The sequence below is a fragment of the Myiozetetes cayanensis genome, unplaced genomic scaffold (genome assembly GCF_022539395.1).
Source record: "Myiozetetes cayanensis isolate MyiCay16 unplaced genomic scaffold, myiCay2020 scf12, whole genome shotgun sequence".
NCBI lineage: Eukaryota > Metazoa > Chordata > Aves > Passeriformes > Tyrannidae > Myiozetetes > Myiozetetes cayanensis.
The window spans coordinates 2121433-2142642 of record NW_026086826.1 but is presented as its reverse complement, the minus strand read 5'-3'; the positions used below and the strand labels follow the sequence as shown (position 1 = coordinate 2142642).

General features: G+C 44.7%; 1 protein-coding gene across 1 annotated transcript; it reads left to right on the top strand.

Moving 5' to 3' along the window:
- The first annotated feature begins 663 nt into the window (after positions 1 to 663).
- Positions 664 to 21141, top strand: GIPC2 (GIPC PDZ domain containing family member 2). Its single transcript, XM_050307069.1, has 6 exons — positions 664 to 947; positions 7933 to 8118; positions 11606 to 11786; positions 13519 to 13628; positions 14265 to 14346; positions 19673 to 21141. Exons 1-6 carry the CDS (start codon positions 708 to 710, stop codon positions 19825 to 19827), a joined length of 954 nt encoding a protein of 317 aa, XP_050163026.1. The 5' UTR covers positions 664 to 707; the 3' UTR covers positions 19828 to 21141.
- Positions 21142 to 21210: the final 69 nt, after the last annotated feature.

Genomic DNA, 21210 nt, shown 5'->3' with positions numbered 1-21210 from the left:
ATACTCCGCTTACAGTCGTGATAAATAAGCAAAGGTTGGCTGAAGTCCTTGTATACTTCATGGTTCCTTTTATATCCTGGCTGTAAACCTGGTCAATACTAGTAAATACTTAGTACTTGGCCAATTCCTGATCTAGTGAAAACAGCGCGATCCCACTGAGGTGAGCGCAGTTCGGAGCACAGCTGTCTCCTTTTAGGCGAACACCTAACTTCGCTAATTATCCTGAATTAGAGAGGGGGAAGGTGGTGGATTCCTCCGCTGTGGCCGAGGCTAAAGGGTCGGAGCTGCCCGGGCCGAGGGCTCAGCCTGGGCGGGCTCCGCGGCCGGGGATGTTGTGGGGCCGGGCGGGGAGGGCTCGGTTGTGAGGGCTCTGCCCGAGGCTTCCCCTGGCTCGGCCAGGAGGGCTCGGTTGTGAGGGCTCTGCCCTGGCCCGGCCGGGAGGGCTCGGTTGTGAGGGCTCTGCCCTGGCCCGGCCGGGAGGGCTCGGTTGTGAGGGCTCTGCCCTGGCCCGGCCGGGAGGGCTCGGTTGTGAGGGCTCGGTTGTGAGGGCTCGGTTGTGAGGGCTCTCCCGTGGCCCGGGCGGCTCCGCGGGCCGTGCGGGGCGGGGCCGTACCTGGCGGCCGCGATGGCCGCGGGCCGGGCCGGGCCGGGGCGGTGCCGTCCCGGGGGCAGAGTCCGGCGCGGGTGGCGCGGCCTGAGCGCTGAAAATGCTGCTGGGGCTGTGGAGCAAGAAGAAGGACAAGTCCAAGGAGACCTTCAAGCTGGTGGAGAGCGAGGCTCCGTCTCCATCCCCGTCCCCCGCGGCGGTCCCGGCCCCGGCCCCCACGCGGCTGCATTTCCACGCGCAGCTGGCGCACGGCAGCCCCACGGGCCGCGTGGAGGGCTTCGGCAGCGCCCGAGAGCTCTACGGCAGGATCGGCCAGGCCTTCGGCATCGACCCCCAGCAGGTACGGCCGCCCGCACCTCCCTCCGCCTCTGCTTTGTGCCGGGGAAATCATCCCCTTCTTGTTCCGAGCGGTGGGCGGGGAAAGCATCCCCTTCTTGTTCCGAGCGGTGAGCGGGGAAAGCATCCCCTTCTTGTTCCGAGCGAGCGTCACCACCCGGGGAAACACAGACACCGAAACATCCTCGGTGAACCTGCGTGGCACAGCTCGTGGGCGCTGCTGCGCCCTGCTTAAGGCAAGGGTACATACCCAGGATGAAGGCAAACCGGAGGGGAGGGGAGGGGATGTGGTACAAATGCCCTAAATCCCACTAAATTTTTTAAAATTTCAGCTGAATGTGGTGGTTGGAAAGTCTTCTGCTTTATCCGGATGGTTATTTTTAACCTCGCTGTTGAAGTGAGGTTATTTGAGTCTGTAACAAACTCGATTTTTTTTTTTAAAATCCTGCTGCCTTTTTGATCTTTTTTGTTTATTTGATTTTCCTAAGCCACATTCTAAACATTTGTTTGGATAATGATTCATTTGTGTTTGTAAATGCATTGTTTTCTCTTAGTTAAAAGGTAGTGGCCCTGTCAGGTTCTTCCTACGTGGTTCTGTGAACCTTGACCTCTAAGTGGGAAACTGAAACAAAGTGCTGACCTTTCTTTGTGCCTACGTGTGTCTGTACAGCTTTACTTGTTCCCTGCTTTGTTACTGACGTTTTTTTAAAGTTGTGAAGCTCTGAGAGTTTGCCGTGGCCTGAGGCAGCAGCGTTTGGAACAGTGCATTGTAAAGGAAGAGTGGCAATAGCAGCGAGTTCAGTTTAACCAGCTGCTGTTGCATTAAGTAATTAAGAGGTGCTAGTGCCACTGCCAGATCCTCCCAGCTGCTTTCTGACCTGCTGCTGCTTTGTTTGCTTTCCATACTGAGCTGCTGGTCCCCTTTTGTCCTGCTCCGTTTCAGTCATACCTTTTACTCTCCGCTTCTTGTAATTGCCAGATTGTCTTTTATTTTGGTTTCCCTCCTTTCAGCGTTGAAATTTCGGCTCCACTGGCTTGAGAAAGAACAGTGTTCACAAGGAAACTTAATTTGGTATGAATGGTGCTCTCCTGTTTCTCCTGCTAAACGTATAATCTGACACCCTCCAGGGTTTTAGAGGAAGCACCACACGTTTCATGGGCTTGCATTGCCAGCCTTGAGCCCAACTAGAGGAGTTTCTTATTTCTTTTTCCTTTCCACTGTTCCATTCCTGTGTGTTGCTTTTTGGGTCTTTGGTTGGGGTTGGTTTGTTTGGTTTGTTTTGTTTTAATGTGGTTTCTGGTAGAAATGGATGGAGTTATTGCTGGAAGCACTGAACTTTAAATCTTTATGAACTCAGTTGGCTTTAAGAAGCTGAGCTGTATGAAATGAAAATCACGATCAAAAATACTTCCTGTTGTAAAAGTGGCACAGCAGAGTGAAGAACCTGGACCAGAGGGTCTTGCAACAGAATTTTGGACGGGCAAGATGAAATAGAGCAGTGAACAGCAAGAACTGCCAGGAAATGAGAATTTATTTGAATTTATTTGAAGTGGTATTATCTGTTAGTAAAAGCTGCTTTTGGACAGATAGTCTGGTGTTAAAATAACGCCAGAAGCGACATCTCCTCACACTGACAGACACTGGGGTGCTCAAATGCCATTTGTGGGTGTTCCCTGTGCAGGACAGGTGGTGGGAGCTGGCTGTGCTGGAGCTGTGGGCAGGGTGATACCCGAATGCCTTTGCAAACAGGCACTATCACAGGGATCTCCACCTCGGAGTGACCCAGGTGGAAAATAGGGGGGGGGGAAGGGAGGGAAAGAACTCGGTGTGGAGAGCATTCAGAGAACTTTTGCAGAAGTAAATATATTTAATCTCGTATGTGAGATTAGAGGAGTGTAGGCAAGGGTGTTTTAACACGATTGAGAACGAGCTACACTTGCAATCTGTCACTTCTCCTTTGACTTTGCATGACTCATTCCCTCTTTGGATCCCATCTCACGGGAGCAGCTGAGTTCAGCTTCTGCTGGAGAATCCTTTCCAGGTTCTGTCATTGGCTGCCAACAGTGACAAGAGAGGTTTATATAAACACAGTTTTTGTTGCACAGACAATGACAGGAACTTCTGTGCAGACCTGGATCATGAGCAGGGTGGGATGGGGACAGGACAACACAGGGGATGCTTTAAAGGGGTTGCTCCTTCACTCCTGTGATGTTTGCTGGGTATCTCTGGAGGAGTGAGACGTAACAGCAGCTTTCTGAGGCTTTTCCTGTACTCATCTTTCTTGTCTAGGTATTTATTCATCCACCTTCCTAGGTGAATATATCTCAGTTACCCCTTTTGAATCTGATATTTAGCCTGCTCTTCTGCCTGCCTCTCTGACTTTTACTATGACCAGCATTCCTTCTTTTCCTGGTGCAGCGTTAATGTTCTTTTCCACAGGGAGGAGGAGCAGGAGAGGATGTGGTTTCTAGCAATGGATTGCCTGTATCATTAACATGAGTGCTTATGTTTGAGGTAGAACACGTTGTTCCTGTCTTTTAATTTCATTGCTTCAACAGGCTTTCAACAAGATCTAAAGATCTAACATCTAAAAAATATATATCTATAGATGCAATTCTTAACTAACGACACATATGTTTTTGTTTACATGAGTAATAAAAGCGTCTCCCTCTGGTTTTTCTGTGGAGGATGAAGTAGGAGAAGTGGTTGGAAGAAGTATTTATCTGTAGTCTTGGCCATTTAGGATTACTGCTCCACTGTGACTGCTGGGAAATGTAACAGGGAATGTGTTCCCTGTAAGGGTGAAAGTGCAGCCTGGGTGATAAATGCCCAGCACTGCCTGAAGGACAATGTTGGAGCATTTGGTGGTGGTGGTGTGCTCCTGGGAGAGCACATGGCAGGGCTTTAAAGCATTCACAGTAGCTAATCAGGCACTGAGGAGGTGGCTGTTAAAGCCCAGCTGTAGCCAGGCTGTCTCTCCATCAGGTGAGAGGGGAAGGGTTCTCCACGGAGGCTCTGTGGATTTTCGGGTTGCGTGCTCGTAAATTGGCACTTGGGATGAGTTTGTGTGCGTGGAAAGGTGGAGTGTGGTGGGGCTGGGGAGCTGATTGAATGCTCAGTGGCTGTGTCTGTCCCGTGGAGCTTGGGGTTTCTTTCACAGTGGAAGGGATTTTGCTTCTCGAGGGGAATACAGGAAAAGAGAAACCCTGCAGAAATGCAGCTCCCTCTGTCTCCTCCAATAACTTCCTTAGAAGTATTTGATTTAAACCTGCTCGATTTGAACTTTTGTGGAAGACTTCTGACAAACAAGCCACAGAAACTCGGGTTTCTGAACAAAACTGTCCTTGCAGCAAGAAAGAAATCTGAATTGTGTTTTAGAGGAAAGGGTCAGCCTGTGAAATCCTCATCCTCATCACCGCGGTGCTGGAAGTTCTGTTGTATGTGCTTATCTGCTGAAACAAACTGCTCACAACCTCGCCTACAGATTGAATGCTTTCTGGAGCAAACAACTCCCTGCAAAAAACCACCCCCTCCCAGCCCTGTGGCAGCAGTTGCCTGCTTGCTGGTTCCCCAAGCAGTGCTTAAATGTCACACCCGTGTTAGGTGTGATGCTCGCTGTGTCAAGTTTCAAATACTTTTATTGAAATAATTGTATGGAAGAACTCTAATATTCGTGTGCTCTGGGTTTGGAAAAAAACCCAACAAACTGAATGCTTATTTTATCAAACTCTGAATGCATTTGGGGAGGCAAAGTTGCCTACCTGATGTAGTGCCACAAGCACAGCAGAACCTGGAGGAGTTGGTGTCAGTGGGTGTTACATCTTGCTCAGAATTAGAACCCTCATTTCCCTGCCTCTTGAACAGAGAAAGGGATTGTGATCTCTCTGTAAAGTTATCTGAGACCTCAAGGTGTAGGCTTGATGTGGCAGATGAGAACATAATAAATATATAGGATGTGCAGGATGGTGCTGCATGTGCACTTTATATAACACATCATGCAACCCTCTCTTAGCTAATTCAGTTCCTTTATATAACACACACTGGCTTTATTGGCTAATGTGGTCTCTCCTAGTTGAAAATACTGATGAATACCAAGTACCAATTGAAAATGCTCTGTTAGTGATGTTATCTGTGACAAAGCTGTTTTATCAGGCCGTGCACAAGCCCCCAGCCCCTGTCACTGAGAGGAATTTCCTTGTTCCGTGGGCTGCATGAGATACTTCCTTCACCCTGGGTTATCCTGGATACTCTGGGACTGATGTAACACTTCTGATTTATAACATCTTGCTAAAGTTGGCCTGAAATCTCACAGCACTGGCATGCTGAGCTAAAGATCAAATGCATATTAGGGTAAGGAGAGGAAAGACTTAACAGTGAAAATTGCACATTGAATTTTTTTCTCCCATCACTTTCGGATAAGAAAATTACTATTAAAATATACCAAAATTTGAGGGAGTGGAAGCTGCTGTTTAAGTATTTAAGTATATAATCTGCTATTAGGTACTGATATTAAACTTAGGTAAAATCCACCAAAAATATAATTTTTGAATCGACAGGTCTTGGTTGTGTGCAAATAAAGCTGGGCTGTAACTGGTAGATGGTGTAATGGTGCATTATCCTGGGTAGATACATCTTTAGTACATTACTCTCTGCAGATATTTGTTCTAAGAAAAAGCAGTTGTTCACTAAAGAGGATGGAGAATGATTTAAGTGTTATTTTTGACCGGCTGATGCTCTCCCAGCCTTGTGGTTAGCACAGAACTGACTCACAGAAAATTCTGCAGACTTATAGGCTGTAGTGGGAATGCCATCCAGATGAAAGTCTAAAAAGAGCAGCTCTGGATCGAGTTTCTAAATATCACATTTCTGCCCCGCTGCCAATTTTATCTATTCAAAGGTGTGACAGTATTTACTAGAGGATTGTCTGTTTGACAAGGTCACATGAAGGGTGTTAATGTCTAAAAATGTAAAGACACGGTGGTGCTGGTTGTTCGTTGTAGGAACAGTGAACAAAGAACTGAGTTGCTCTTTTAAACTGGCAGAGTTACGTAGAGAGAGAGAGAAAATGAGTGTGTGAACTTGATATTGTCTGTTTGAACTGAATTTTTTTTTTTTTTTAAAGCTTATGCTTAGAGATTGTCACTATTTATAAAATAAAATGCAACTTTCTGCTTAAAACTAGGTGAATTTCTCTAGGTGTTATTACTGCTTGAGTGTTGTTTAACTGGAAGAACATTGCACTAGCTGAGCAAATAAAACTAATGTGTGTTAGGGGTGTGCTGTTACCACTTTCATTGTTAAATAAGGTGTTGGATTGCAGTGGATGGATTAGGTGAGATAGGCAGGTAGCCCTTGAGGCAGGGCTGTTTGGTAGGGTTTTTTGGTTTTTTTTGTTTGTAAAAGCAACTAAGCAGGACCTCCCTCCAGAAACATCATCTCTCTACTAAACTTTGAGTTTTTAAAACCAAACCCCCCACAGTTATAGAACCAAAGTTCTAGAAAGCTCCAGAAACTTAAATGCTCTCAGTGAAATAAATACATTAGTAAAAGTATCCACCCCTCGTTTGACCTGGAACCAATTTAAGCAGGTGGGTGACCTTCACTTCGATTCTTCTGCTGTCATATCCAGGGATATCAGCCAGAAGGAAAGATGAGGCATTTGAAGTGTTCTGGTGTGGAAAACCTTTATCTTTCCTAAGGATAGTGAGGGAAGCTGGGAGGGCAGGAGAGCAGAGCACAGCAGGGTTGAGCTGGCCACGGGCCCAGCTCTGTGCCCGGGTTTTTGGGCAGCTGACTGCTCCCCTGGGACTGCCACCAGAGTGGCAGCACAGATGAAGGACACAGGGTGACATCCTGCTGCTGGTTTTCTTGAGTGCTAGGCTGGCTTCCCACTGTGTCCTCCTTTTAACGTGCTGGCACTGCTTTTTCTACTTCCTAATTTGGAGCTGGAGCGGGCACGGGGGTTCCAGGGGTTCCAAGGGGCACTCTGAAGGAAAACAACATCCAGCAGATGTAGACAGGGAGTGGAAAAGTATCTGCCCTTCCCTGTTGTCCTGTCAGATCCCTGTGCACGTTGCTGGCAGCGGAGCCTTTGGCTGATGGTTTGCTGCCCTGGCTTTGCCACCTGTGCTTCTAGTTCATGGAAAAGACGATCTTTGGGGGCACTCCCCAAGTTCCTCTTGGAGCACAGAGTTCCTCTGGTTTGGCTGCTGCCCAGGAGGAGCTGTGTGGACTCCCTGGGCCCTCCCTCCTCTCCCGCTCCAGCTTGCAGAGGCATTGGGTGGGTGTAGTTACCAGAGCTGCGAGGGGGGATGCTGGGTTTGGGGTTTTCTGTTTTGGCTGGGCTGTTCAGGACAGCCTGGAAGAGCAGAGAGCCCAGAGCCTCACAGGACTGACCAAATTCCTTCCTGCAGCACCATGGTGGCCAAAATCAGCATCTCTGCCCCGAGCAGTACAACTGGATTGTTCTCATCCTGCCCATGCCCAGGACAGCCAACCTCTCCTGTTGAAGAACTACCATAAATGTAGGGAGAAAAAGAAGTGCCTGGTACTCAGTGCTGAAGGGAAATCCCTCAGAAAAACTGATTATAAAGAAGAAATTTGCCCCTTTTTGTTAAGCCTTGCTTTCACTAAACTGGGACAGGGATGTCCCCAGCTCATGCTAGGGAGGGGTAGGAACTAAGCAAACCCGTAGGAGATGACGTGCTCTGAGCTCATGGGGGAGCACATGGAGCAATGCAAAACATTTCATGCTCTCTCGTGACCGTTTTGCTTTGATAAGCTCTTTTTTTCCCCCCATTAAACTGCTTTTAAGCAATGATATTTCAAAGTAGTCCCTCTGAATCCTGTGGAATCCCAGGTGGGTGAATGATGGTGATGGCTCTTGGCTTTGCTCACTCTCACCTCTGGTACAATCTGTTCTGCTTTGGCTCAGGGTGCTGTGTCAGAGCTGGTGTGTTAATGTGTTTGCCCTTTTCCTCCTGCACAGATCATGTTTTGCACTTTGAACACTTACAAAGTCGACATGGACAAGCTCTTGGGTGCCCAGATTGGCCTTGAAGATTTCATATTTGCCCACGTGAAGGGACAGCGAAAAGAGGTGGAAGTTCTGAAAACTGAGGATTTGCTGGGCCTTACTATTACAGACAATGGGACTGGCTGTGCATTTATAAAGGTGAGCCTAATTACCACTGAAATACTTTGTTACTGTAAAAGGTTAATTATTGGTTTAATTGTCCTTCAGAACTACAAAATCTTTTATTATCATAAATATGGTTAGTACAGAATATAAAGCTGCTTTTCTTTAGGTAGATCATTCAAGATTGGTTCAGCTATTTCTGCTGCAGCGTGTCACTCAAAATGAGTTCATTTATTCATTGCTTCTGTGATGTGTAGCAGCTTTACAACGTGACCATTGTTATTTCCCGGCCTCCCCTGAGGTGGTAGGTGTTAGATACTGCTTGCATCTGCCCCCTCCTGTTTTAAAGTGATTTTCTGATGTCACTGATGAGGTGCTTGTAGAACTTCTGTGGCTCATGTGATGATGAGATCATGTTCTCCCAGCCTTTGACTGCTCACAGGGCACAGCCTTTGTGCTGCACCAGAACAGGGGCAAGTTTAGTGCTTTGTCAGCTTCCCAGGGCTGTTGCCTTAGGTAGGGTGAACTAAAAGGATGTGGATGAACACAATTTACCACAGCTGAGTAGCAGCTACGGGCAGTAACATGCACCATATATTAATCATAATTGCTTCCCTTCCCCTCCGCTGTAGGACCTGCAGATAGTATGTTTTGAGACAAGTAGAGGCTGAGGAAATGATGCCACCCTTCCTGCTAGGCTGGGTGTTAGCAACCTTAATCACATTTTCTGCCTTTTTCAGATTCTTTGCTCTGATCTACTCCAATTATCCACTATTAGTGAGGCATTAGCAATTACCTTCGATCACTGCTATCCCAATTGCTGTTCTCATTGCTGTTGTAAACAGAGCTTCTTGTGTGGAGAGCCTGTATTTTCTATTCCTTCCTTCGCTACCATGGATATAAAACAAGACTTGTTTTAAAAAATCAGTTTGTTGGTAGCCCAGAGAGACAACAGCCATCACCCAGAGCACTGCAGAGTTGGAGCAGGCTGGAAAACCCTCCCCACGTTAGCAGGGTGAGCTGTAATGTCCAGTCAATGGTGTAAAAGCTTCTCTGAAAAATATGATTTTCCTCGTACTGGTTTAATAGTAAGCACTGTAATGAAAATGGTGTCATCTTCATGGGAATGCATCAATTTTAGGAAGTTTCTAGGAGCCTTGTTGGTGCATATTTAGGTAATGGATCTTTAAAAGCAGCATAGAAAACACACATGCAAAAGTAAAAAAGCTGCATCTTTTTCATTCTTGGTTGCCTAGGTAAATGACTGAGCAGAGACTAAGCAGTCTCTACTTTAAAGTTTGATAGAATTGTTTTTGTTTGTATACCTATATTTTCCTTAAAAATTTACTAAGTACCAATTCTTACTTAACAATGAATATTAAGTTTACTGATTGGTGGGGTTGTTGGAAGTTGTTATGGGCTGTAGTGATTTTATTGCATTTTGAACAACAGGGGTGATCCATAACCCGGTTCTGGGTTTGATCCATAACCCAGTTCTGGGTTTGATCCATGACCAGTTCTGGGTTTGATCCATAACCCAGCTCTGGGTTTGATCCATAACCCAGCTCTGGGTTTGATCCATAACCCAGCTCTGGGTTTGATCTGTAACCCGGTTCTGGGTTTGATCCGTAAACCATCTCTGGGTTTGATCCATAACCCAGTTCTGGGTTTGATCCGTAAACCATCTCTGGGTTTGATCCATAACCCAGCTCTGGGTTTGATCCATAACCCAGCTCTGGGTTTGATCCGTAACCCAGCTCTGGGTTTGATCCGTAACCCGGTTCTGGGTTTGATCCATAACCCAGCTCTGGGTTTGATCCGTAACCCAGCTCTGGGTTTGATCCATAACCCGGCTCTGGGTTTGATCCATAACTCGGTTCTGGGTTTGATCCGTAACCCAGCTCTGGGTTTGATCCATAACTCAGTTCTGGGTTTGATCCATAACTCAGTTCTGGGTTTGATCCATAACCCAGCCACTTTCAAACCCGACACTCTGAGCTGCAGGTGCTTTTCCTATGAAATCTGATGTTGTTTTGCCGTGCCAAGAACAAAATAGGAAATATTGATCCTCATAGCTTGAAATACAGGCCTAGCAATTGCATCTTGACTGCTGTGACAGTGTGGCTCTGCTGTCTCAGGTCACTTGGAGCGATGATAAAAACTTGGTCGTGGGGGAAAAACGTTTGGTAGGACACAAATAACAGCCCGGGAATATTGCTTGAACAGCTTTGGTGTTGGGATCCAAGGAAAGAAAAGAAGCCAAATGAACAGGAGTTCAACACATAAACTAAACATTAACTGAAGGCTGGTGGGCACCCTTGTGAATGCATTTGGCACCTGGTTTCTGGTGAGGGTGCGACACCCACCTCACCATTCACCACCGGCCTCCTGCTTGGTTTTGATCTCTTGATCTAAATTAAAGAAAAAAGGGCTGGGAAGAGTTAAACTCAGGCTGAAGCTTGAAACTGTGGCATGTGTGTGTGGTGGCAGCAGCATCATCACACTTCCCACTGCCTCTCAGATGGAGGCACATGTGTGGGCACCGGGAGCGGGTTTGGGGACGGCTGTTCCTGCAGGAGGTGGCAACAAAAATACACTGTTTATCTGCTTCTGTCCCACTGTCACCTCACTCACACTCAGCCTGAACAACTCCAGGCTCTACTGAAAAGATGGGCGTTCAGGAACAATCCAGAATGAAATTTCTACCTCTGCTGAATGTAAAATATTGTGCCACGTCACAGCTGCTCTGGTGAACAGCCAAAGAACTGTGGCCTGTGTGGTGTGTGCACCTGATGAACAAATACAGCAGCATGGACAGTAAGCAATCACTGACATTTTCAGTGTGATAAATCACAGAGATATTTTAAAGATTTTTTTTCCCCCCCTCAGTTTTTAAATTCCGCTTCATGAAACTTACAAATACTGACTTCTGTTGTGACCTCTAGACCGGGTGTATTTTCCATGAGGTGGCATTTAGAAGATTTTCTTACTCTTCATTATTTCAGAGGAACTCCTTTGATATACAGCTTGATGAGGAGAATGCTAGTTTAACCACTCAGAGGTGGATCTTATTAAGATTGGCCCTTTATAGGATGTCATTTTTACCAAATAAGACACCTATTTTATGTCCCTGGACCGTACTTGATAAGAGAAAAATTCTGTTCCTATGCTTGTCGATCTATTAAATCAAAATAACCCCCCCCAAAAATTGATTAAACGTTGACATTAGTGTTCAGTTTTAAAGCACAAAAAATATTAACTTATTCAGAACCCTTGATTCTTTTTTTTTTTTCCTGCTGATTTTTTTAAATTTTTTTATTCAGTGCTTCCTAAAATACTTGGATGCTTTTCAAAACACGTTTTATGACAGACAAAACACACTGCTGGAATAACAAGCTCAGTGCTGTCGATGCTGTTAACTGAGGTACTTGAAGCTCTGGTGGTGTCACCTCTGAAAAGGTGTCACCTTTGAAAGAAATGTTCCTAAATTCTGTTTTGCTTCTATTTTTTTTTTAAATGCTAGAGGATCAAAGAAGGCAGCCTGATGGACCAAACCAAAACTGTCTGCGTGGGTGACCACATAGAGACCATCAATGGGAAGAACGTGTCGGATTGTCGGCATTACGAGGTCGCCAGGATGCTGAAGGATCTGCAGAAAGGTCAGCTCTTCAAGCTGGAGCTGATAGAGCCCATGAAAGCCTTTGGTGAGTGACCTTGTTCACTGGGGAGCAAAATCCCCCACTGTAAACACTGCAAGTTTGTTTTCAGAAGGAGGTACCACAGCTGCTCCGTTAGTTTTTTAGGTGTGTATTTCTTTTTTTAATTTGAAGTGGAACGTTTATGAATGGATTTTCTTCCACCTTGGTTTTCCAGCAGTCATCCTGGGGAGGGTTTAGTGTCAGTCTCTTGTTGGAAAATAAGTCCAGGAATCGTGTCATGGATGCATTTTTGAAGCATGGATTACCTCACTGATGTGCTGATCCTCAAAACTCCTTTTACTCAGGGGATCAAAACAGAGGCCGAGTTATCATTTTTACCATCTCAGTTTTTTATAGCCCTTCAAATTTTGTAGCATTTTCCTGTAATAGGAGTTTCAAAATAGTGCTGAATCATAAATTTGTAGGAGGCCTTTTGCACACCTGCAATAACGGGAAGCTCAAACTCACCATCATCACTTCAGCAGCAGAAGTTTTACATGTTTCTTTTTCCAATCTTCTTTTGTGTGTCAGTAGTTCACAGCTAATGCCATACACCAGTCTTGACACTTGGTGTCAGGATAGCAGCAGGAATTGAAAATGTGAGAAATGCAGGGATTTCTTTCTGCTTCTGGTGCTTCTGTGAAGAATGAGGGTTGTGAGTTGACCTCCAAGATGTTTGGATATCAGTTGATAGTCCTGTTAAGTAAATGTGGGTGTTACACATTATGCTAAAGCAGTATTACTGTATGTATTTATTGCAATTAGTAATGCAGCAATACCCTTTTTTAATATGGGCCTGTAATTTGTGTTCAGTGCTGAAAGTGTTACATTATTTGTAAGGGCTGGGGTGAATCAGCATTTGATTGATGACTTCAGCCATTATTTAATAGTATTTACTTTAATCAGGTGATTAAGAGACCTTTTAGTCTGCCTGTAGAGAAGGAGACCTGCTAATGTCGTGGCAATACCTTTTATCTGACACTGAATTAAGAGGCAATCAGAGCTCTGTGGGCAGACTTTTGGAAGGTGCATGTCACTTTTTCCCCCTACAGAAATGAATCTGCAAGCTGCAGCAGGTTAGGACATCCTGCTCTAGCCTTAGGTGCAGTTGGGCTCGAGGCACAAATTTATTCCAGGTGGTGTTTAAGCTGCAGCTGCTGAGAGTGGCCCCAGAGGAGATGAGGAACAAGCTCCAGGTCCTGCTGGACAAGCAGGTGCTGGATTGCTGTTGGTTCCACCTGTGGGACTGCTGGCAATCAAATTGTTGTCCCAGCACGACCTGCTTTGTGGGGGTGTTTGCAGCACTGCAGCAGTGAAAGGTGGCAGTGTTGCAGTGCTGAGCCTGCCCTGTGAAAAGCAGAATAAATCAGCAGTTGGCTGGGGATTTACAGCTGTTATCAAATATTAAGGAACAAACACGCTTTTCTGTAGAATAGGGAAATAAAATCATACAAGGTGCATGTGTTTAAGTGAATGCCACAGGCCTGCTTAGATACACTGGTCAGTGGAAGTCCTAGCAGTGCAGCTGAGCAGATGTCAGAGTTTGAGGACAAGAAACTGTCAGCAAAGCTACACTTAGAATACAATTAACTTAGAATTTTTACATACTTTAGATCTCGATTCGAATAAGCAGTGAAGACAATGTAAGAACCAAAGCAAATGCATCGTATTCTGGTGTCCCATATACTTAGTTCTGCTTGGTACTGTGTTATTTTTGTTGCTTGTCTTGCCTTTTTAGAAAAGCTGGAACCGAGGTCCAGAGGTGGAGCTCTGCCAGAGGCCAAAATCTCCAGAGGGAGGGAAACGCTTCGCCTGAGAACCAAAGGCTGTGCCACTCTGGAGGAGATGGTATGGGTACCTGGGGACCTCAGGAGTTCAGCTTGATTTACCCTTCCCCAAGGTGGGAAGGAAAAACCTGGGTGGGACAAAGACTGCCTTCTGCATGGAGAAATGCTGCTGGAAAGCTGGGATAGGAGGGGGCTGAGGAACCTGGAAGCAGAAAACCTGTGTTTAGGTTTTGGAATCCATCGATTACGCAGGTGAATTGAAGGTAGAGTAGATCAGGGGAAGAAAAAGGGAGGGTGGTTGATGAATTGGTGCCATTTCTGACGCTGCAAAGTGTGTGAGGCCAGTGTAAGGGTTGTTGTTCGATGCTGATTGCATGGGCATGAATATTTGTTAAAGCAGAATTAGAGTTTGGTGAAGAAATGTTATTTGTTCTGGGTTCTTCTAAACCTGATGAGGATTTGATGAAGATCTGGATTGTCAGGAGATGTTTAGTTTGAATGTTTAGTGTGAGCTGTGTGGCTCAGGTTAATGAGAAGAGGGAAAGAGAGTGGAACAACCTGTTTTGTTTGTAGATTTTCTAAGTCTATTCTGGCCAAGATGGGAGGAAGGCTAAATTGTCACTGACAAATTGGTGGTTCCTTGGAAATCTGCATGGATATAATCATACCTTTGCTCTTTCCCTTTGTTTCCACAAAGCCAACTGAAGTTGAAGAAAAAGCAATTAAAAAAGTGGATGAGCTTCTCGAGGCCTACATGGGGATAAGAGACATCGAATTAGGTGAGTTTTTAGCAAACACATTACTGCAAAATGAAGCAATTTCTCATTTTCTGAGTGCAGTCTAAAATTTACTGAGTGCTTTGATCTCTGGGTGTAAATGAGGCAAAACTTGTCCAGCATGCAGTCTCAAAAACTGCAAATGTGTGTGTCTGATAAAAGAATCTTCCTCCCACTTCAATCCTTATGATGCAGTTAATTAATCCTCTATTCCTCACATTATCTCCACGCTGTTGCCTGAGTTTTTTAGCTGTTTGCCATAACTGTCACGCTGTGTTCCTTCTGGCACGTGTTTTCTAGTGGATCTTGTGTCTGCCACATTTAAGGATTCTTAAGGAGAAGTTTTATTTGCTTTTTTTGCCCCTTGGCTTAGACAGACCAAAGTCAAAAATTGGCTGAAGTTGGAATCTGAGATCTTCATCAGTGAAAGGGCAGCTCTTTAGCAAGGGAGCTGACAGAGGAATTGCACAAATTTATCACATTCTCTAAAACCTGAAGAACGTGGGAAAACATGGGATCTTGTGGAACTGCTGGTACTGAGAGAAAGAGGAAGGGATTTATTGCCATGGGAATACCTAACAAAAAAAATAAAATTAAAAATAAATAAAAAAAATCAGACAAGATGAGCTAAATGGGAAGTGATCTTGAAAAGAAAGCTTTCCTGAGAGAGGAGAAGGCAAAGCAGAAGAGAAAATAGGTCTGGCATGAAGCTAAGGGCAAGGAAGCAGGGTTGGAAAGGCAGCAGAGGAATGAGAACAAAAGGAGTCTGAATAGCCAGAAGTCCTTTGTTGGCTGCTCCTGCCAGCAAGAATGTGATTGGCAGGTTCCACTGGTTTTCTCACAGGAAACATTGTAGGTAAAACACTATTTTTCTTCAGTTCAAGCTAGAGGTGAGCTTGCTGGCCTGGAAGAGAGGGCAGAGCTGCCCAAAACTTGTGAGTTCTGTTCTTTAAGTAATATCCAAACTTTCTTATTCCCAGAAGATAAAAGTTGTCCAAACTTCTGTTCCCAGCAGCTTTAATATATATGTCACGTGCTCCTGGAATCCCTGTGCTGAGGTTAGGGAGGATTCCATGTCCTGTCCCTCTCCTGCAGCCTTTGTGTCTCGGCCCAGCTGTCCCTCTGGGAGCTGTTTTTGTCCTGCAGCTGCTGCAGTTGGGTTTTTGGAGGATCCTGTCCTTGCAGCTTCCTTCCAGGGTCTCCAGGCTCCCTGCCCTGCAGGAATCACCAGCTGTGGGAACTGCTGTCCCCTGGGGTTTTGGCTCTCAGGATGGCTCTTGCACAGGACACTGGGAAGTTCAGCTATCAACACACATGGCTGAGCTGATTGCCAAGCACCTGGTAGAGTTTTCCCAAGAATTCCTTGATTTTCTTTTTTTTCTTTTTTCTCTCTCCCCCACAAAGATCCAGTGCCCTTCCTCTTTCAGTGAGCAGTTTGGAAACTTTCAGAACACTCAAAGAAGGAAGAGAGGTCTTTGTTCTCAGAGAGACTCTCCTCTTCCCCACTGGGTGGTTGTTTTGTCCTCCACCTCTTCATTTCCTCCCCACAAGGTGGTGTGAGCAAGAAAAGCTGTCAGGAATCAAAGACTGTAAGGCTCATGTAGCTTCAGTTTGCACCTTTGAAGCCACGTCCCGAAGTTCCAATCTGAGAGTTGACTGGCAAAACTTTGGAATTTAAAAAACACCCACAATTAAACAGCTCCAGGACTCTTCAGCAAAGGAGAGCTCATCACCTGTCACAAATCTGTTCAATTAACACGTGTCAGTTTTTCGTGTGCTGGATGTGATCAGTCACCCATGAAAATGAAATATGAGGGAAAGATTCATTCAGAGGGTGCCAATCACCACTTAGCTAGAAATTTCCCTCATTACTCGAGCCAGATTAGTTGGAAATGCAAGTCATCACAATGTGCAGCTGACAAGTGATTAAGATCTCAATCACTGCTCACTCCCATGCAGTTCTGTTTGTCAGAATCCTTGGGATGGCAGTTCATGTTGCTCTTTCATCTCCCTTAAAATGACACTTCCATGGTGTGATTGAATCCTAAAACAGAGCCCCAGTTTCGAGCCGTAAGTTGGAAAGGAAAAGCAACCCTAATGTCAAATTACAGACAGAATTAAAGGTGAGATAAAGCCCTTCATTTTTGCATAGTTAAGTATCGTGATAGTTTCAAAAGTCTGACTAAATCTACACACAAATCCCTGAGTTGCAGCAAAATGCTTGGAAATCATTAGCGGAAATGCATGCACTTTTTAAAATTTTATTTATTTTTGGCACAGGTTTTTACTTTCAGAGATTTAAATGCTGCTGAGATTTATATACCTGCTGTTGGGATGCACTTTTACCTTTTTACTTCTTTACTCTTTTTTTACTGAAAACTGGATTCAATCCACAGAAGGGACGGTTGGCTCTGGAAATGTGTCCCTCAGCCATTTTATGGGCACAGTAGAAGCTGGGTGAAGGCTTGACTTCAACCTTCTTTGAAACATAAATGTACAATTGGGAGATAATTCAGGTTATTTTAAATTATCTACTTTCTGTTAAAGGAACTTGAACTGTTGATTAATAGGAGCAACTCAGGAAAAGAGTGTTAGTGAAAAATACTGGTGGCATTTAGTTTATAAATCAGTAAGTCTTGAACTGTTATAGACTCTATTTGATCCCAAAAATTCTGTATGGGAGGAAGCCTGGATCAATGGGATCCAACCCCAGAATGCTGCTGATGGAAAAATGATGGCAAAAAGGGCTTCCTGTCCCTCAAGCTGCTTCTCTTGGTTCCCAAATCCGACCCAGCAATATCCAGTGCATGTTTTTAATCTCAAAATGCTTTAACTGGAGTGATATTCTCCCTGAATATTCTGTTTTCTTCTCCTTCTATCACCAGGCTTTCATTTTCCAGAGGATTTAAGGCTTCTGTTAAGAATCTACAGTATAGGACAGAGGTAGAAAAGCTGTGTAAGGTGGATAATAAGAATGGCAGGCAGCAGGTGGCTTTCGTGGCTTGTGCCCCTTGTGTCTATTAAAAGAGAAAATTAAGATTTCGTGAAAGGGCTTTGAAGCCACTTTAAAGGAGGAACTATTTTAAAAAAGCCAACATTGCTACTTTGTTCACGTTCTGAAAACCTGATGTTGAGCTCCTCAGTTAAAGTCGCCAAGGCTTCTAATTCCTTTCATCGCTTTTAAGATTGCTGAACTTTCCACGTTTTATGTAGAAATTTGTCAGGTTTTTACATTGCCTGAACTCCAATAACAAAAAAAAAAAAAGAAAAATAAGAAAATCTGAAAACAACTGGGGGCTCTCTTGAGTGTGGAAAAGTATTCTATTGGAATAATATCCCTGTTAATCACTGATTGTGCAGCTCTTACAAGGTGGGGGGAAAAGGAGGGGAGATGGGAGCTGTGCCTGGCAGAGCATCCCTGAGATCCTGGAGGATGTTTGTCCCCATCCCTCGGGAGATGGGAGCTGTGCCTGGCAGTGCATTCCTGAGATCCTGGAGGATGGCAGTCCCCATCCCTCGGGAGATGGGAGCTGTGCCTGGCAGAGCATCCCTGCCGGCGCTGGGGGTCAGCACCGCGCCACATTCCATCGGCTGGATCTGCTGATGGCAGCGTTCCCAGATAATCCCGGCAGGTCCAGCCAGCCCTGGTGGCGCTGGTTGGTGTGGTTTGCTCGGTGCAGATTGAAGGCGTTTTGCTCTGAGGCTGCCTCAGCTCAGCAGTGACGTTCTGGTTCTTTCTTGGCCAAGTTGAGAGTTGTCCTGATCGTCCGTGCTCAGTGGATTTGGTTTTCAAGTATAAGCTAGTTTTTAGATTCTGGTGGTTTTTATTTGGGAAGCTCAGCCTTAAAGGAGTACTGTTTGAATTAACACTTTCTGTTAATGGCACTTTATTACTGGGCAGTTCTGATTCTTCAGCTGAGTTCTGAGGCTCTTTCATATCTCTTGACCAGTTTATCTTAAAATTGGTTAAATTCTTCAACTCTCTGCTTAAACACTTGCCTAGATGCTCACTCTGTTCATGGCAGCTTTTTTAAGTGTCTTGTGGAACTATATCTTGACATGTTCGGTCTTGTGTCACCTTGAACAGCTCTTCTCTCTCCAGCTTTCTCCCAGTGTCTATCCCAGAGTAAGTTCATATCCTCCTTGAAATCTGGGAGGTTTCACACCCTTCCCCTCCTTATCTGCAGGGTTACTCCTCTGTAAGTACCTCCTCAATGCCACGATGTCAGGGAACACGGAATGGGGTCGATAGGACAGATCCTCGTGTTCCACTTGTCAGGAACAAGAATCCCCCCGTTTAATGCTCATTTCCCATCCAGACTTGTGTGAATCAAGAGTCCCAGGAACTTCACTTTTGTTTCAGGCCAACAAAATAACATCCAATAAATTTATTAAGACTTCCCCACCTCTAGGGCACTGTAAGTTAAATTTGGTTTTCAGAGCTGGAGGTAATAATAACTGCAGCAAACTCGTGCACTGAAATTAATTACTCCTCAGTTTGGAACGGTGTGGAAATCCAAGCAGGACAATCATGTGGCCCACAATAAATGCCTCAGTCCCTTTACTACCTGGAGGTGTTGTGGCTTTGTTTTGTGGGTTGGGTTTGTTTGGTTTGGTTTGTTTGGGTTTTTTTTTTTTTTGTTGTTAACAAAAATAAGCTCAAGTTAATTAAAAATTAAATGAAATTACGTTGAAAAATGAAGTAAATCTGCTTGAGGCCATACCGTAGTTTCCTGAGAACACAACCTCCTTCAGGCAGTTGCAAACACACTATGTCCAACACTTAGCAAACCAGATTTTCACTTTCTTTGTGCTCTACACAGCACATCAGTTGAGCCACATTTGGATTCTGGTTTCCTGAACATTCAAGTGTTTTCTCTGGCCTCATTTACCAGAACTCCTTTTCAAATGCAGGTCCATTATGCAGGCTGTGTGTTGTTTTCCACGTTTAAACCCTGTGCCTTTTGTCTTTCTGTGAAAATCTCGCCCACTTTAACTTGCTGAGATCTGTCCTTCGTTGTTTAAAGGAGAAGAACGCTCAAGTTTGCTTTCTGATCTTCTGGTTTTGATAGAAATTTATCAGGTTTTTACATCATATCAAAGTTGGTGAAGTTGGTGATGACCTGGCACGGCTCTCGTTGCCACACAAGGGTTGTGTTTAACCTTGTTTTTGGGCCCGTCTTGAGCAGTGAGTGCTCAATTAAATACAATTTAATACCGTTAAACCCCAGGGTCAGTGAATTAACAATTAAATCTCTGCCAAGCAAGCAGAAGAATGGGTATAAAGAGCACACTCCAGGGAAGTTATTCCATCTTGTCTCCCTTTCAGCCGCCACCATCGTGGAAGCCGGGCGGGACAAGGGGAACCCCGACGAGTTCGCCGTGGCCTTGGACGAAACCCTGGGGGACTTCGCCTTCCCCGACGAGTTCGTGTTCGACGTGTGGGGGGCGATGGGAGACGCCAGGCAGGGCCGGCTGCAGTGAGGGCAAAGTAATTCACAAATTAATAAAGACATCAATGACTCCATGGAGGGGAATTCGGGGTGCTCCCTGTAAGTGTTCTCACCCCAGGCTCCCTGTGGCCCTGCAAAGGGAGGTTTCCATCGGAACTACGAAGGTGAACCCGCAGTTTTGATGACTGCACGTTTAAAGGGTTTAATTGACACGCTGTGAGGTGATCTATTTATACAGATGTTTTCTTAAAATGATATATTTTTTATTGTACACGCACCTCGATATCCGTATTCTGGAAAGCATTAGATCTCAGCAAGGAGCTTTGGGTTATTTTATCCCTTCAGAGAGGTTTCTAAAGTTGCTGAAGAACCACTGCTATGCATTCATGTACACAAAGAGCTGAGAAAAACCTAAAGCCTGGGGTTTTCTTGCACAGGTTGGTGTGGAAAAACCCCTGCTGTTTCGGCCATGCATTTTACTTTGAGAAATAAATGTTCAGTTTATCCTCAGGGGGATAATTTGTCTCGTTAAACTGCTGGGTTTTGGCATGGACATTGCTGTAGACAAAGGTGGGAAGAAGAAGTTGCCTTGTTTCTTTAGAATGCAAATTCAGCAAAAAAAATAAATAAAAATCCTCTAAAACACAAGAGCTAAGATCTTGGAATGGAAAGGACATTCTGTTTGGATATTACTGAGGTGAGTAAGGAGAGTAGAAATGCTTAAACTGGGCAGCTGCTGCTTTGTTCAGATGCCATGTTATTGTAACAGGAACTGTGGATGAAGAAATGAACGTTAATTTTTGTTTCCTGTCAATATATTTGAGTGATGTCTGTGAGTTGGCACTGCAGACCACAGTGTGTGACTAAGTCTTAATTGGGCTTTGCATATTCTAAATAATTTTTTGCAATCCTGTGGAATTCCCCTCTTGGCTGTGGTTTTTTTTCCCACGTGGAAGCACAGGAGAAGTTGAAGGTGGTCAGACCTAAAGGATATTGTTGTGAAGTCACAGCCACTCGTAATTTGGTTGACAATGCATGACTAAACCCTGAAAAATGTGCTAAACTGATTTTAGGTGTCAGGATTTCCAATTAATGTTGTACACGAGCATTTAACTGCTAATTGTTTTACTAATAAATCAGAGATTATAGAAAATGAAATTAAACAAGAATGTGGGGTCTGACCCAGGAAAGTGTCACAGATTTTTAGTATTTTTATATTTGCAGAAGAGCATAAAATAATAATTATTACAAAAGGGTTTTTTTCTAAGTCACTTCCTTGTTGCTTTTCTTCTGAGGAAAATGTCTTTCACATCTCTTTAAAATAAAGACTATGCCAATAATTTTACACGTTCCATGTCAGTGATTACTTTTGGGTCTCAAACCGTGAGAGTCTGAAGTATCATGGAGAGAAAAA